This window comes from Myotis myotis, unplaced genomic scaffold (assembly GCF_014108235.1).
Source record: "Myotis myotis isolate mMyoMyo1 unplaced genomic scaffold, mMyoMyo1.p scaffold_m19_p_12, whole genome shotgun sequence".
Lineage (NCBI taxonomy): Eukaryota > Metazoa > Chordata > Mammalia > Chiroptera > Vespertilionidae > Myotis > Myotis myotis.
Genome location: NW_023416316.1, coordinates 29529929 through 29547485, shown reverse-complemented (window position 1 = coordinate 29547485; position 17557 = coordinate 29529929). Strand labels below are relative to the sequence as shown.

The 17557-nt window shown below is 45.8% G+C and overlaps 1 protein-coding gene across 3 annotated transcripts; it reads right to left on the bottom strand.

The window, feature by feature from the left end:
* Positions 1–4154: 4154 nt before the first annotated feature.
* LOC118667405 (cathepsin L1-like) lies at positions 4155–16093 on the bottom strand. 3 transcript variants are annotated; one of them, XM_036330621.1, is made up of 9 exons: positions 14885–16093; positions 10003–10906; positions 9423–9558; positions 7999–8121; positions 7749–7895; positions 7341–7565; positions 6716–6878; positions 5955–6072; positions 4158–4914 (listed from the first exon to the last, which is right to left on the bottom strand). In XM_036330621.1, the coding sequence occupies exons 3-9, from the start codon at positions 9546–9548 to the stop codon at positions 4815–4817; spliced, it is 1002 nt and encodes a 333-aa protein (XP_036186514.1). In that variant the 5' UTR covers positions 9549–9558; positions 10003–10906; positions 14885–16093; the 3' UTR covers positions 4158–4814. The 3 variants fall into 3 exon arrangements, with proteins under 3 accessions (XP_036186515.1, XP_036186514.1, XP_036186513.1); XM_036330620.1 differs by lacking the exon at positions 14885–16093 and having other exon boundaries at positions 10003–11095; XM_036330622.1 differs by lacking the exons at positions 5955–6072; positions 14885–16093 and having other exon boundaries at positions 4155–4914; positions 10003–11097.
* Positions 16094–17557: the final 1464 nt, after the last annotated feature.

Genomic DNA, 17557 nt, shown 5'->3' with positions numbered 1-17557 from the left:
GAAGTGTGATCCTTCTTTCTCCACGGGGCCACACTGCCCCCTGGTGGGCAGGTAAGCCACCTACAGAGACATTTTTAGCTCAGGTTGGGGGACGCTTCTGGCAGGGGGCCCAGGTGCCCAGATGTGTATGAACATGGTCCTGAGCAGGAAGAATTCTCCTGGGCTGATTTCTGAGTGTCTGCTGGGCATTTATATAGGAAACAAACCTGTTTATAATATCTGAGCTTAGGACTTACCTGCATCACTTTACATATGACCCAGAGGGTTTTTTAGGGGTGGCTGGAGAGGGGGCATGGTTTAATACAGACCGAGTTTTCCAAGAATGCAACTACTTTATAAATTGGTGGAAATGTGTGTGTATGTATAATTTTGATCTTTCATGAGCTCTGTCCTTGCATTTCTGAAAAGCATGCTCGCAGTGGCTGCAGCGTTTGAGTTGCCATCCCAGCCCGCGGATACCCTCGGGCGTCTGCAGGGTGATTCCGTGGGTGGATCAGAGTATCTGCCGATTTCACTACGTCCCCTCACGCCCTGTGTCCCTGACCTGGAATCCAACCCGCATCCTCTTGGTGCATGGGACAACGCTCAACCAACTGAGCCACACTGGCCAGGGCTCTATTCATCTTTTAAAATTCCCTGAGTAAGCACGTTGTTATCTGTGCCTGGCATTTCAGGAGGGTGAAGAAGGCATCACTAAATGTGGCTGCACAGTGCTGGACTGGCTGGGGCTGGAACCGCGGCTTGGACGGCGATGTGTAGAACATGAGGTTGTTCTTAACGCCGATTTCTTCCTCTGGCCTCAGAGTGCGGCGGAGGATAAAAAAGGCTGGGATTTGCCAGCAATTTCCTTGAATTATTATCCAAGTCAGCACGAAAGCTGAGAAGGTTCTATCCTGAGATAGTAACTGATCGGGGTGGCGCTGACCAGGCTGGGACAAGCGGGGTGTGGAGATCTCCTTGGTGCCGTCTGCTGTTGCAGATAAGCCCATGATGCCCCGAAGCAAGGCTACCTTCTCTCCTTTTAATTTAAGCTTCAAAACCAACCCTTAGATCTTCCCTTTAAATCAGCCGGCCCTGCGCCGTGTGGCAAGCATCTGAGTTGCAGTCGGTGTCCGTGGGCATCACCTCCCATTCTGAGCATCTCAGGGAGTTAGACTAGAAGGGTCTCTGCCTGTTTCGTGACACACAGCTTCCTAACACACAGGTTCTCTGTGTGGAGCCAGTTTCTGTCCTCCTGAGACAGGGAAGGCAGCAAACCTGCTCCGGCTCTCATCCAATCACTGGCCCCGGGTGCACCGAGCAACCAGTGAGCTCATGGCTCTTTTCTGTCTGTTTCCTGCCCTGTTGCCCTTGACACTTTGCCCAACATGTCTGTCCTGTGGGAAGGAATGGGGGCCTGTTCTTCTTGTCTGCATGAGTTTCACAGGCCCTTTCACTTGAACCATAGCCCCCTCCCCCCATAGTGAGGCTCTGGTGGGCTTCCAGAAGCCTCCCTGAACCAAGGCTTTGCTCTCCTTCGAATTTCACGCAGGGAGTTGGTGGCCGGAGGCAGCTGGCGATCTGCCTGCCTGTTTTCTGGACCAGCCACAGACACGGAGCCGAGAGGGAAAAGAGGCAGCTGGTGGGAAGTCTGTCTGTCCTACCTCCAGTACGGACCTCAGAGCCCTCAAGGTCTCGACCTTGGGCGGTGTCCTTGGCCCCTGGTTTTAGTAAGAATCCTGTTGGATTGGTTTAGTGACAATCCCTTCTCCTGAGTTGAATCTGATGAAATTGCTCACTCCCATCTGTGATGTCTGATCACCTGGCCTGCCCTCAGCGGGAATCCTGCTCAGTCTGCACTGTGACCTTTAAAACGTCCTATTCCCCTGCTTCTTCAACATCCCTGCAGCTGCCCAGGACCGCCAGTGTGATACGGTGGTCAGGGCCTCAAGTTCCTCTTCCTGCCCCCCTAACAGTGACATCCCTGATGCCTGTTTTGTGTACCTCACCCTGACCCCCAATAAAGGCCCTCGCCCCGGGTCTTCTCTGCCCTGTGACCTCCTCTTGACCCCTGTCTCTCTGGGACTAGTGAGTAGAAGAAACTTTGTTTTCTCCTGAGCCTCCCCTCTGCCTCCTTTAGGGGCCGCACCTGGCTGACTGTCTCATAGAAGAACCCAAAGCAAGAGCCCCTGGTTTTGATGTTTCCTCAGCAACTTCCCATCCATAGACCCCACCCTGCTCCTTGGCTAGTAATCTCTTCCTGTCCTTGTTGGAGTCAGAGCCTCTTTTCCTGTGCAAATGACTTGGATTGCTGGCCTGTGTGCCTCTCGGGTCCTCAGGGAGCTGAGGGAGCTTAGGGCAGTGGTTCTCAACCTTGGCTGCACATTAGAATCACCTGGGAATCTTTTTAAAATCCTGACTTCTGGGCCTCATCCTCCGGAAATTCTGTTTGTTACTAATGTTGTGGCCCTACCCCATAACAAACTGTTCCCTGCCCTCTCCTGTAGCTCTCGGCCTCCTGTAGGACCTGCCCCGCGCCCCAGGTCTAAGCGCCGGCTGAAGGGCTCGGTTACACCCGGGAGACTTACTGGTAATCTGGTCACCCTCAGTTTAATTTTATCAAGATTCTACTTCCAGATTCTCCCAGGTGTGGAAAATTGGCCCCAAGGAAGATGAGTGGAGCTGTTCCTTCTGAGAGCGAGGGTTGAGCAGCGATAAAATCACTTCGAGGGAACCCATAGGCCACTTGATGTGTGGCTGGTTCAGTTTAGCTCACGGACTCCTGGGCATAATCCTCACACCCAGTGAGATTTACAAAAATTCCAGATCATAGATCCAGAGAGATCTCTTTGTGTTCTCTCTCCCTCTCTCATACACGCAAGCATGCATGCAGTATCCCCTCCCACCCCAGCAACAATGGTTCCCCGACCTTAACCACAGCAGGAGAGACCTGGCTTCAAGAATGACATCATGAGCTGTGGGAGGAGCTGACCTTGAGCTAGAACAGCCGTGGGCAAACTACGGCCCAGGGGCCTGATCCGGCCCGTTTGAAATGAATAAAACTATTGAAATAAAAGACCGTACCCTTTTATGTAATGATGTTTACTCTGAATTTATATTAGTTCACACCAACACTCCATCCATGCTTTTGTTCCGGCCCTCCGGTCCAGTTTAAGAACCCATTGTGGCCCTCGAGTCAAAAAGTTTGCCCACCCCTGGGCTAGAAGCACTGGCCTGGCTCATACACAGGGGCTGAACATCATTAAATCTGGAAAACTAATGGCTTTAGAGAAAGTACAGCCCTTCTTATATATATACACATATCCTCAAACTGAGCCAAAACGACAGTGGAAGATGAAAAACATTGTGCATGAAAATGTTCTTACTCCGACAGAGTTAAGTATCATTAAAAGATAAATACCATATTATCTCACTCTTATGTGGCATCCAATAGACAAATTTAACTGACACAAAACAGAACCGGAGGGAAGGGGTGGGAGTAGGGAACTGGCCAACGGACGCAGACAACAGGATGGTGAAGGCCAGGGGAGGGGAGGCGGGGGCTGGGTGGTGGTGGGCAAAGAGGGGTAGGATGGGGGACATCTGCAATACTGCCAAAACAATAAATAAATGAGCACGATGCATGCCTCACAAGGCAGACACTTCATGAACTGCCAGCTGACAAGCACTCTTGGCAATCCACCAGGTCCGGTCCTCCTTTGTCTGCAGGTAGCCAGGGGGTCTTCACTAGCAGGTGGGGAAGATGCAGCAAAAACTGTGACATTCATCCTGTAACGCAGCTGGGTTATAATTATCTTGGGTCAAATAATGATGATTTCTAAGGCCCCTTTTTAATCTAGCAATCCTACATGTGTGTGCTCAACTTCTCTAAAATGTGAATTTTTTCCTTATGAAAATAATTGCCCTTGCCCTGGCTGTTATGTCTAAGTGGTTAGAGCATCTCCCCGAGGACTGGAGGGTCATGGGTTCAATTCCCAGTCAGGTGCACATACTTGGGTTGCAGGTTGATCTTGGCCCCCAAAGGACATGCACGGGAGGCAACCAATCCATTTCTCTCACATTGACGTTTTTCTCTCTCCTTCCCTCCCACCCCTCCTCTCTAAAAATCAAGCAGAAAAATATCCTCAGATGGATTAACAAAAAACACAAAATTGACCTTTGTCCTTACATAGAGTTTGTCAAATTTTGCTCCATTCAAGGGTTGGGTCAGACACAGCCCATAGACAGCTGACATAAGATCTGCATATTTAGTATTTATAACTAGAGGACCCAGCAGGCCACCCAGCCATTGTCCTAATGGACCACAGGCACCTTCAGCTGTCTTTAGGGTCCAATTACATTTTTGTCTTTTGCAAGTAAATGTATTAAGAGCGAAAGGAACCCCACCTCTACATATAAAATAAAGTTTTAGCCCTGGCTGGGTGGCTCAACTGGTGGAGCATTGTCCCGTACACCAAAAGGTTTCAGGTTCAATCCCCAGTCGCAGCACGTACCAGAGGCAACTGATGCATGTTTCTCTCCCACACTGATGTTTCTTTCTCTCTCTACCCCTTCCTCTCTCTCTAACACATCCTTGGGCGAGGATTAAAAATAACAAAAATTAAGTTTTATTTTAAAAGGTAAAAATTTATACATCCTTATAAAAAAAGTGGTAACATTTTAACAAATATAAAACATCACAGAATGCAAATCACAGTTTGGAGCTCCAAGATTCAAGTGTTGTATCCCAGTAAGTAAAATGTGCTCAGTTTTAAGATAAAAATTCCTCCTCTGGATCTCCTGTTCTCCATCAAGGCTTTCTTTATCACATCATCTCACACAGTAGGATAGCTGGCCGCGGTGGCGATTCCACAGTGGTTGTTCCGGTCCTTGGCCATCTTTATGTAGCCATTCTGGCCCCAACCTTCACCCCAGCTGTAAAAGAGAGGGTTTTCCATTTTATACAAATAATCAAACACATTTACTTTTATGAACAACTACACCTGCTACTGAAGCAGTGCATGCACCAGAGAGGCCCAAACAGATTCAGGAAGAATCAGGAGAGGCGGTTCTAGTTCTTGGCTGAGCTCTAAGCCTGCACAGAACTTCTCTCCCCAAACCTTTCACAGAGCTGCAAAATTAGAGAAAAAAAGGAAACTGGTGGGGTCAGATGTGTTTCGAATTAAGAAAATTTTCAAATTTAGAAATGTAATGGCACAAAAACTATATCGATTCTCCGAGCTGAGGGAGAATCTTCACGTTATAATCACATTCGTATGCTGTGTTCCGTAAGTGGGATAAAGACTTCTGGAACTTTGGTAGAGGTCTTCATCCCACGTAAGGGACACACAGGCATACGAACGTGTGATCATGTCATTAAGTTTCGGCCCTTGCGGATTTTGCTCAGTGGTTAAGAGCATCAGCCCACGAGTTCCATCCTGGTCAAGGGCACGTGGGTGTGGAAGGCAACCAATCATTGTGTCTCTCACATATCAATATTTCTTTCTTTGTCTCTCCCCCTCCCTTACACTCTCTCTAAAAAATCAATGCAGCCCTAGCCAGTTTGGCTCAATGGATAGAGTGTCGGCCTGCAGACTGAAGGGTTCTGGGTTCGATTCTAGTCAAGGGCACATGCCTGGGTTGCAGGCTCAATCCCAGTAGGGGGCATGCAGGTGGCAGCCGATCAATGATTCTCTTCCATCACTGAATGATTCCCTTTCATCTATCTCTCTCCCGCTCTCCCTTCCTCTCAGAAATCAATAAAAATATTTTTAAAAATAAAATTTAAAAATCAATGCAAGAAAAAAAATCCTCCAGTGAGAACTACCAAAAAATAAACAGGACTATAGAAAAGAAAAAAAAAAAAAGACTTCTGGAATTTCAGAAGTGTGCTCAAGAGTTTGAAGACCTGTATCCAAATACTGATTCCAAAAATGTCTCCCTTTTCAAATGTAAGTATTTTTAGCAGTTTATACCTGTTCTTGACAATCCAATATGTATTGTTACTTGATTCTTCTCCTTCAAAGCCATAGCCAACCACCAGAACGCCATGATCTAGATCCACGCTGCTGCAGCGCCGCTCATAATAAATGCCTGGGAAAGTAACACTCGATATTGGGATGGGGACCTCCAAGAGCAGGTGACAGTAACCCCGCAGATCAAATACAGTAAGGAAGCATCTCAAAATCCAGCTAAATGACATAAAACCAAGTACGATTTGAAAACAAGATCTTTTTTTTTTTTTAAATCTAGGCTAGGGACTCATCTAATACTAGCAGGAATCTGAATTGGCACAATCTCTTTTGTAAACAATGGGTCAGTCAGGAGGCATAAAGACACTCTGGAAGCCTTCTCATTCTACTTTTAGGATGTCAGTCTTGGGAAATAGCACAAAACACAGAATTACTTGAGTCAAAGGATCTCTATAGCTTTGATTACAACAGTAAAATTCTTTGGAAAATTTTAAAGTCCTAACAATTGGAAAAAGGTAAAGTATATTAAGCTATACCAATCAAATTATGTAGCCACTTAAATATATTTACAAAGTGCTTAAAATCATGAGGATACAGCTCAAGTAATGTCAAATGGGAGCACCTGGGAAAGATATTGTGCGTGCACAATGAACAATGATAAATCCACACACCCAGAAAGTATGCAAACCAAAGAGTGAATCTTGCTTTAGGTCATGGTGGTTTTCCAGTTCTTCTGCCTAAATTTCTACACAGACAATGCTTACCATCTTCATAGAACTGGAAGCTAAGATGGCTTGCATCTATAGCCACCGAGATGGGTCCCACGGTTGCCACTGCCTTCATGAGGGCACTCTCCTGCCCAGGGACGTCCACGAAGCCGGTGTCATTGGCAACAGAGTCCTCGGGCCTGTATCTGCAGGGTCCAACCTTTAAAGGTCAAGGGGAAGAGATCTGGTTACTAATCCACCTCCCAGGAAGCATGAGTTTCAGGCAGGAGGTAGCTTCATGATTTCCAGGTTACGTCTGTGAAATGCTACTGGCTGTTTTGAAAATGAAAAACTAGCTGGTGTCTATTCATTGAGACACTTTCGGTCTATCTCTCCATAAAAAGTGTTTCACTATGAAGAAAAAGTGCTGTATTTAGAATGGTATGTATGTCTCCATGTAACACAGAAATAAGAACTGTGAACATCCCAAACAGAACTGTTCAAGGCTGATATATTTTGATGGAAGTTCTGATGGTTTACATATATATATATATATACTCTATAATCTAAAATATGAATTCTAAAAATAATTTTTTAAATATGAATTCTAAATATGGCATCTGTTTTCTCTAAGGTGTTCAACTTTCAAAAAGAATGACATAAAGGTAAGAGTTTTGCTTACCTTTGCTTGATATGGATAGGACTGCTCTGAGTCCAGGCCGCCGTTGGACTTCACATACTGGAAAGCATTATCCATGAGGCCACCATTGCAGCCCTTATTGCCTTGAGCCTGAGAGCAGTCCACAAGGTTCTGCTCACTCAGTGAGATAAGTCTGCCAGTTTTCCGGAACATCTGTCCCTCAAGGGCACCAGTTGCACTAAATGCCCAACAAGAACCACAGTGACCCTGAAAACAATATAGAAACTCTCAGTCTACAGAACAAATAGCAAGATTTTGACAACTTTGCCAACAATGTGTAAACTCTTAAAATTAGTGAAATACACATTGCCCCACAGTCTACCACAGCCATGACGCCAGCTCCTTTGTGGCTTTAACTCTTGGAGAGAGACCTGCTGAGTACTGTCATACCTGGTTCTTCACGGGAGTTCCACAGCCTTCTTTTCGCCAATCCACCATTTGGGGGATTTCAGCAATGTAAGGTTCCCGGAACACTCTCCTTTTCTTGCACATCTGGTTTTGATGGCCATTCATCACCTGCGTGAATTCTTCATTGGTCTTCAAAGAAAAAGAAGTAGAATGTTGTCAAGCAAGGGATTATTTCGGCATAGTACTGAGTGAGGAGAGGAAGCACAAGGTAAGCCTCCCAAGCCACACTCACCATGTCACCAAAAGCATTCATTGCCAAGGTGAAGCTCTGCCTCCCTAGGTTGTATTCTTGGTTGTGCAGGTCAATCATTTTCATATTCTTCTCCCACACTGTTCTCCTCCATCCTTCTTCATTCTAGAGGCAAACATAGAACCAACCTATCCTTTTGATTCCTATTGAAAACCAAGTCACCTTCACCAAGAGGATTTGCAGAAGAGAAACCATGGCCAGGAAAGGTTTCTACTTGTTCTCCAGCACGCATACACCAGGGAGGTTTGCCCATATTGTGCTCAGTAACAGGTGTCATGCAGTCATTGCCTTGGGAAGAGCCAGCCTCAAGAGCAGTGGTTCTCAGCCGAAACCAGTTTGGCTCAGTGGATAGAGCGTCGGCCTGCGGACTGAAAGGTCCCAGGTTCGATTCCGGTCAAGGGCATGTACCTGGGTTGCGGGCATATCCCCAGTAGGAGATATGCAGGAGGCAGCTGATCGATGTTTCTCTCTCATCGATGTTTCTAACTCTCGATCTCTCTCCCTTCCTCTCTGTAAAAAATCAATAAAATATATTAAAAAAAAAAAAAAAAAGAGAGCAGTGGTTCTCAACCTTCTGGCCCTTTAAATACAGTTCCTCATGTTGTGACCCAAGCATAAAATTATTTTCGTTGCTACTTCATAACTGTAATGTTGCTACTGTTATGAATCGTAATGTAAGTATCTGATATGCAGGATGATCTTGGGCGACCTCAGTGAAAGGGTCGTTCGACCGCCATAGGGGTCGGGGCCCACAAGTTGAGAACCACTGCTCAAGATGCTACTGTCTGCCCTAGCTGGTTTGGCTCAGTGGATAGAGCATAGACCTGGGGACTGAAGGGTCCCAGGTTCAATTCCAGTCAAGGGGTTCATATTCCCAGGTTGCAGGCTCAATCCCCTATAGGGGATGTGCAGGAGGCAGCCAATCAATGATTCTCTCTCATCATTGATATTTCTCTCTCTCTCCCTTCCTCTCTGAAATTAACAAAAAATATTTTTTTCCTAAATATATTTTTATTGATGTTTTTACAGAGAGGAAGGGAGAGGGATAGAGTTAGAAAGATTAATGGGAGAAAATCGATCAGCTGCCTCCTGCACGCCCCCTACTGGGGATTGAGCCTGCAACCAAGGTACATGCCCTAGACCAGAATCCAACCCGGAATTAAACCCAGGACCTTTCCGTCCACAGCCCAGTACACAGCCCGACGCTCTATCCACTGAGTCAAACCAGTCAGGACAATAAAATTATATATATATATATATATATATGTATGTGTGTATATATATATATATATATATATATATATTTTTTTTTTTTTTTTTTTTTAAAGCTACTTTCTGCTATAAACTCCCAGAAGCCTGGACCATTCTCTGAGGGGTCCCTCTGGGTAATTTCAGATGTTACCAACCGAGCCATATAGCTTTCTGTGTGTTGCTTTCCACCGGTGCCACTGTGCCTCTAAACTTCCATCAAGTTTTGGAGCAGCTGAAGCTACTCCTAAGTAAAGGGCAATCAAGAAGAATGAAGGATTCATGCTTCAAAACCTAGGGAGGGAAAAGAAAGCAGTATCTGATTACACCAATCCTCCTAGAAAGCCATCCTACCTTCCTGAGAAGTTGCAGCCGCCGGGTGTAAAAAATGAATGTATCCTCCCAAGTATGTATCCCTCCCAAGGGCCGTGGAGGGAGGCTAAGCCTGTGGGTGGAGAAAAACAGCCCAGAGACCCCACTCCCGCACCGGCGCGGGGACAGACTCTCCCGACGCTCAGAGCACCGCTGGGGCCGGGCCTGGGGGCGGGGGGCGGGGGGTACGGCCCGCTCCCCGCTCCCCACAAGCCCACCCACCGCTGCCACGAGCGCACGGAGGTCAGGCTGCCTTGCCCGCCACGCCAGGACCCGGGACGGTGCCTCCTGGAACTCCCGAACCCTCCACCGCAAGGCTGGTTCCCGGGGCGGCCCAGCCGCGTCGGCCCGGCCCGCGACGCTCACCTTCGGGGCGCAGCCGAGCAGGTGCACTCAGCACGTGCGCGTCCAGGAGCTCCGAGGGCTGGGGCGCCGCGGCAGCGGATTTAAAGCCTCGGGAATTCGGCCCGAGCGGCCCGCCCCCACACGGCCTCCGGCGCCTCGATTGGCTGATGGGGCCTGTGGGCGGGGCCTGCGAGCGTGGAATTCCAGGCACCTGATTAGGTTCGCACCGAATCGCCCCAGGCAGATGCTAGGGACCGAGGTGTGGGCAGAGGCGAGAGAGGGCCCAGGGGCTGTGCTGGGGAGCTCAGCGCCTCCCTGGGAGCCGGGTCACCCATCACCCCGAATTCATGAGCTCAGCACGTGGTTCACGAAAGAAACGTGTGGGGAGCTCCAGGTGCTTTTTCAGCGTCCCTTGCCTGTCCTGACATCTCCCCGAGGGCTGAGGACCGGACAATCTGGCGAGTGATTCCCGCTGATCACACAGTGAAGGCCGGCAGGGTGCGAGAATGCAGAGCCCACGGGCAGATGCGTTATCAGAGTGTCAGGAGGGTGCAGCTGGGCTGTGGAAGAATCTGGAGTGGTAGGCAGCACCCAAATCACTGGCCTCAAGGGCGGGCGCGGGCGGGTTCTCCTGTGAAGGCCTGGCTTCTTGTAAGGCTCCTTTCCTGCCTTCCCGTCAGGAGTCTTCTTCCCTCCCAAGCCTTTCTCAAAACCGACAGAAAGGAGTTATTGACTGAAGAGTTTCATTATCAGAAGGAAGAGGAAAGGATGAAAGATGACGCTACTTTTACCTCCTCCTTCTGGGTTACGGACTGTCTTCCTCAACGTGCTTTTCCTGAGATTTCGTTTAAGAAATTTCCTTAAATGACATTTACTTCAGTGATTTTTACTTTAACCTGTAGTTAGTGTCAGGATTTAAATGAATCTGTGAAAACGTGTTAAATAAAGAAAATATATTAAGTGTTAATGTACATAATTAAGGAGTCCCTAGAAACACTGTACGTTTTCCTTTTTTATTACATAAACAAACTCATTGCTGAAAATACCTCTTAAAAAATATACATCCTGCCCGTAACCGGTTTGGCTCAGTGGACAGAGCGTCGGCCTGCGGACTGAAAGGTCCCAGGTTCGATTCCGGTCAAGGGCATGTACCTTGGTTGTGGGCACATCCCCAGTGGGGGGTGTGCAGGAGGCAGCTGATCGATATTTCTCTCTCATCGATATTTCTAACTCTCTATCCCTCTCCTTTCCTCTCTGTAAAAAATCAATAAAATATATTTTAAAAAAATATATACATCCTTGCCCTTGCCGGTTTGCCCTCAGACTGAAGGGTCCCAGGTTGGATTCCGGTCAAGAGCATGTACCTCAGTTGGAGGCTTGATCCCCAGTCCTCACCCAGGGCACATATGGGAGGCAACCAATTGATGTGTCTCTCTCACATCAATGTTTCTCTCTCTGTCTCTCCCCCTCCCTCCCACTCTCTAAAAATCAATGGAAAAATATCCCAGGAGAGGATTCACAACAACAAATATATATATCCTATATATATCATTACCTCATGTTCCTTTCCACATCACCTTTTTCTATGCATGTTTTAAATTCTTTTGATAAAGATGGAGTCAAGGTCCATGTGAATTTGTAAACTAATTTCTATTTAGCATTAAATTGGTAAACCTAAAAGCACAATCAGGTGCATAATGTTTTTTTACTGTGATGATATGTATGTAACAAAATATCTATTTTAACTATTTTTAAGTGTAGAGTTTAGTGGCATTAAGTTCATTCACATTGTTGTCCAGCCATCACCACTGTCCATGTTCAGAACTTTTCATCTTCCCAAACTGAAACTCTATACTCATTGAACAATAACTCTGCATTCCTCCCTCCCCCAGCCCCTGGCAACCAACATTCTACTTCCTGTCTCTATAAATATGACTACTGTACTCTATTATTGACAAAAGGAACGTCCAAAACTGTAGAGAACTTCCCTGAGTTTATTTGAACCAAACTGACAACGTATGCCACGCAGCAAGATCTGAAATGCTCCAGAGAGTAACAGTTTTGCAGTTGTTGTTTTTAATCCTCACCTGAGGACATTTTTATTGATTTGAGAAACAGGAAACATCAATGGGAGAAACATCTGTTGGTTGCCTCCCATACACGCCTGGACTGGGCATGGAACCCACAACCTGGGTATGTACCCTGACCAGAAATGGATCCCACAGCCCTAGGGTGCACTGGATGACTCTGCAACCAACTGAGCCACAACAGCCAGACCTGCAGTTTCTTTTACAAATTTGAAATTGAGGAAAGTAAGGAAGATTGGAGAAAGATCGGTGGGGATAGGATTACAGGACAGTTAAGATTTTGTGCTCTCCTGAGGGTTAATACCCTTTTGAGAGGTATTGCTTCTGGCATTCAAAGGTGTGTAAGCTAGGTACACGAGAACATGCACAGGGTGGGCTTAAAACCTTTCACCAAAGACATTATAGGCCTCGGGCATGACTACCCACCTTGATCTGCACAGTTAGGGATTTTTGATCAGATCACCCTTTTTTCCCCCCTTCACACTGGGTACCTCATATAAGTGGGATTACGTAATATTTGTCCTTTTGTGCCTTGCTATTTCATTTAATGTAATATTTTCAAACTTCATCCATGGTGTAGCATGTGTCAGAATTTTCTTTTCTTAAAGGTGAATTCCATTGTATGAATGCACCATGTTTAGTTTAGAGAAACAAAAACTCATGCCTGAATAGACATGTGAGTTATGTCCACATTTTACTATTTTGAATAATGCTGCTGCAATCGACGGTGTAGTACAAATGTTTGAGGTCCTGTTTACAATTCTGTGTGTATGTACATATTAAAAAATAGAATTGCTAGATATGATAATTCTATGTTTAATCTTTTTCTATGTTTTCCTCAGAGGCTGCACCATTTTACATTTCTACCAGCATTGCACGGGGTTGCCATCTGATATGATTTGCAAACATTTTTTCAAATTATGTGAGTTGCCTTTGCATTGTATTGGTAATGTCTTCTAATGCACAAGTGTTTTTTAATTTTTTTTAAAATTATATTTTATTGATTTTTTACAGAGAAGAAGAGAGAGGGATAGAGTTAGAAACATCGATGAGAGAGAAACATGGATCAACTGCCTCCTGCACACCCCCTACTGGGGATGTGCCCTTAACCAAGGTACATGCCCTTGATGAAACTGAACCTGGGATCCTTCAGTCCGCAGGCTGACGCTCTATCCACTGAGCAAAACCGGTTAGAGGGCAATATTTTTTAATTTCAATGAAGTTTCATTTGTCTATTTTTTCTTTGGTTGCTTGATGTCATATCAAAAAGATATTACTAGGTCCAATATTAATATCCAGTAAGTCGCTTCCTTTGTGTCCTCATCTAAGTTTTGTAGTTTTAGCTCTTACATTTGGGTCTCTGATGCATTTTGTGTTAATAATTTGCACATGGTATAAAGTAAGGTTACAACTTCATTCTCCTGTATGTGGATATCTAATATCAACATTTGTTGAAAAGGCCACCCTTTCCCTATTGAATGGTCCTGGCAACCCCATATCATTTTTAAAAATCAATTTATTAAAATTTTCATTTTAGCTCTGGCCATTTTGGCTTAGTGGATAGAGCATTGGCCTGTGGACTGATGGGTCCCGGGTTCGATTATGGTCTATGATACATGCTGGGGTTGCAGGCTCGATCCCCAGTGTGGGGCATACAGAAGGCAGGCGATCAATGATTCTCTTTCATCACTGATGTTTCTATCTCTCTCTCTCCCTCTCACTTCCTCTCTGAAATCAATAAAAATATATATTAAACATTTGTTTTAAGAACTTTGAGGAAATTGAAGCTCTTCTCTCTCAAACACAACTGGAGGCTGGAGCTATTTAGGTTACAAAAATATATTGTATTGTAAATAAAGTGGAGGTTTAAGAAACGCTTTTTATTACACCAAGGAATTCAACACAATCAAGAAGTCTAATATAGGGGTTTAAAGTTGCCCTGGAGCGCAGTGGAGGGTGGGAAAACCTGTGACCTTGTGAACGCCTGCACCTGAGGCAACAGCCTGTGCAGCAGGTGCTGCTCCAAAGAATGGCACACCCTTCGTTTTTTGGAATGTGATACAAATGCAGTGAAGAAATCATAGACTCCTTTCATAATAAATGGGCCCCAAATCTAAATTTTTAAAGTTTTTTATTGATTTGTTAGAGAGAGGGGAAGGGGGAAGGATATATAGAAAAATCAAGGAGAGAACATCAGTAGGCTACCTCTTGCACGCCCCCTACTGGGGATCAAGCCTTACCTCAGGCATGTGCCCTGACCAGGAATCCTCCTGTTTCCTGGGTCCATGCTCAACCACTGAGCCACACCAGCCAGGCCCAAATCTAAAACTTGACCAAGAATCATCTAATGCCAGAGAAATATTGGAGAAGGCCATTTAAGCAAAAATTGTAACATTTATTTTCACAAAACCTGTTAAATTATGTATTAAAGACTGCATTTTGTTCTTATCTCTACTCTTCTGTGCCAGTTTCTTTGTTAGATAATTCAGATGAGTGCTATTTATTCAAATGGCCACATTTTATATAAGTGACCAGTCCTTAGCTCTGCCTTTGATAAAATACAGCTGGCAGATTTCCCTTTTTTTTAAAAAAAAATGAAATCTCTGAGAAAGTTTATTTTTGTGTGCATCTGTCTAGATTTCTTTTACCCGCTAGAAAAACAGGATATAATTCTCTACCCCATCTCTGGAAGTTTTAAACCATAGGGAAATGAACAAATCTAGTGTGGTGGTATTCAAGATTCTGAAACCACTTAACACTTCTCCCCAATATAACAGTTCCTTCAATTGGTTTTAAGTCAATGAACCAAGACTTACTTTTATAAAGCATTCTCCGGACAGCTGTCCACTGGTTTTGTGGTGTGGATTCCAGATACAATGGCATGGGTTCAAATACCAAATACACCTCTGAGCACCTGGGTAAAGGGAACAATAGCAGCATCTACCTCCCAGGGTTGGTGGAGGAGGAATAAGAGAATTCACTGAAGTGCTTGAATAGTGTCTGTCCTGTGTAGGCAGCAGTGTAGCTACTGCATTATTTTTTTAGATATATTTTTATTGATTTCAGAGAGAAAGGGAAGAGATAGAAACATCCATGGTGAGAGAGAATCATTGATCAGCTGCCTCCTGCACACCCACTACTGGGGATGGAGCTCACAACCAGGGTATGTGCCCTGACCGGGAATTGAACTGTGATCTGGTTCATAGGTCGACACTCAACCACTGAGCAACACCGGCCAGGCTACTGCTGCGTTATTTTTAACCAGAGGTAACATTTTATGTAAAGGGTTCACTGGTGCTTATAAAGAATATGGGTGTAAGAAGAGTTTTGGCTTAAGAAACCTTTTGTTAAGTTTCTGTGTGTCTAAAGAAAAGTTTTCCAAACTCCTCTCTTGGTGAGAACAGGGGTAATCCCTCTCTAATATCCCCCTGAGGAGACTGCAGACACCCTGGGACTCATGGCGGCAGGAATACACCATCAGCACCCCAGAAAACCTCAAACCACGAATGAAAGTCCAAGTCCAGGTAAGCCAGCTAAAAGGGACCTTGTGTTTGTAATCAATCTTCTTAGGGGAAATCTGTGAGATTTGGAAAGGAACAAAATCACTTAGTAGGACTGCATTAGACTTAGGAATCCTACCAGCACCCTTTCACCTGCCCTCACAACATAGTAAGGAGGACACCTGTTGATTTAGTATGTATTTCTATTCACTGCAGAGTTTTCATCATTGTCATTCTTACCTTTCAGCTGTCTCCCATTTCTCCCTATCACAGCCCAGAGAATAGTGATGAAAGCTGGGGGAGAGAACATTACCTAAAAAACACCTCTTTATTATAAAAATGTGAAAAACGCTCTCCCCATCCCCAAGCCTCAGGCATTGATTAGCCCAGCTCCCTGGGCGTGGCAGGGACGAAGTGTCCAGCACCAAGGTCCCAAGGGGATTAGACGCCCAGGTAGAGAGGCAGCTGCTGAGGTCTGTGTCCCAGGGTGAGTGGCTGGGCCAGCTGCCTAAGGGACCTTTTTTTTTTTTTTAATATATTTTATTGATTCTTTACAGAGAGGAAGGGAGAGGGATAGAGAGTTATTAACATCGATGAGAGAGAAACATCAATCAGCTGCCTCCCGCACACTCCCTGCTGGGGATGTGCCCGAAACCAAGGTACATACCCTTGACCGGAATCGAACCTAGGACCCTTCAGCCCACAAGCCGACGCTCTATCCACTGAGCCAAACCGGTCAGGTAAGGGGCAACCTTAATGAAACCTCTGCTGACCCGAGACCCTTGTATCCACACAGAGCTTCCTGAGATGATGTAGAAAATATCATCACAACATCACTATATACTGCTGCCCTGAGAGGCTTTTTCTAATTCCCAGGCGCCCCTCGCCCCCATTGTGTATACCCTGCAGTGCTTTCCAGTGCAGATAAGCCTGCTGGGAATCTCGTTAAAATGTAACTTCTGAGTCAGCGGGCGTGGGCTAGGGCCTGAGACCCGCACGTTCCCAGGCGCCGCCGGTGCTGCCAGTGTGCGGACTGTACTTCGAGTGGCAGAGCTTCTCCTAGCAGAGCCCTCGCGCTTCCTTCCTCAGGGGTCCTTCTCTGCTGCTGTGTCATCGCAGCCGCTGGCCGGGAAGACCTGGCAGGCAATCACGAGATTTGACACTGACAGGAAGCTCACTGCCACATGGGATTATCCTCCCCTATGTGACCCTCAAGATGGCCCAGGAGGCCCTCGGTTCTTAGGTCTGCACCGGGAGCTGCATCCGGAGGGTGCGCAGCGCCACCAGCCAGCTGAGCGCCGGGTGCAGAACGCCCCCAGCCCCGACAGAGCACTAGAGTTCCTCCAAGCACAAACTCAGCAGTTTCTGCGTCCTCTAATTTTGTCAGTCTTTTTAGCTTCTTCTAGAATTTGGAAGTTAGAATGGTGGGAATGTCGGCGTGCCAGGAAGAACTGAGCTGGTCTTCAAAGTGATGCTGCATTTTCACGCTTAGGCTCGCACTGTTCAGATGAACAAATACGTCTTCTCATAAGGGGTCTCCTGTCCTCTTTTTTGCTCCTCTGTGTTCTCGGCTCAATGAGACCTTGCCCTGGAGGGTCACTCGCCTTTGCATATACAGCAGCGTTAACTGACAGGGTAGATAAGAACTTTTTAGGGCTTCAGACCACAGTGGTGGTAGCAATTCTCCCCTCTCCCGCGGCCCCTTGTGGACATTTTCTATTATGTGCCTTTTGATGAACTGACTTTAAAGATATGTGAAGTTTTCTTTTACTATTTTCAAAATTTCCCCCAGAAAAATCTTCATCTGTCAGTAAGAGAGCTTTGTTTGGAGGTGGTTTTGGAGAGAGACACAGAACATTTCTAATTTGAATACAATTAAACCTATTTTCAAGGAAAATTCTTTTACTTTGGAATTTAATTCTGTTGTGTGTGTGGCTATAGTTTTGGTATATTTAGAGCAGAGTGAACCTTAGACTGCAGCTTCCCGAA

What these genes read in the sequence shown, in the direction of transcription:
- LOC118667405 (XM_036330621.1), bottom strand. Translation starts at nt 9,548, where the DNA reads ATGAATCCTTCATTCTTCTTGATTGCCCTTTACTTAGGAGTAGCTTCA. An exon ending in ACAGAAAGCTATATGGCTCG is followed by an intron (nt 8,122 to 9,422) that starts GTTGGTAACATC and finishes GTTTGCCTCTAG; the next exon opens with AATGAAGAAGGATGGAGGAG. An exon ending in CTTCCAGTTCTATGAAGATG is followed by an intron (nt 6,073 to 6,715) that starts GTAAGCATTGTC and finishes TTACTTTCCCAG; the next exon opens with GCATTTATTATGAGCGGCGC.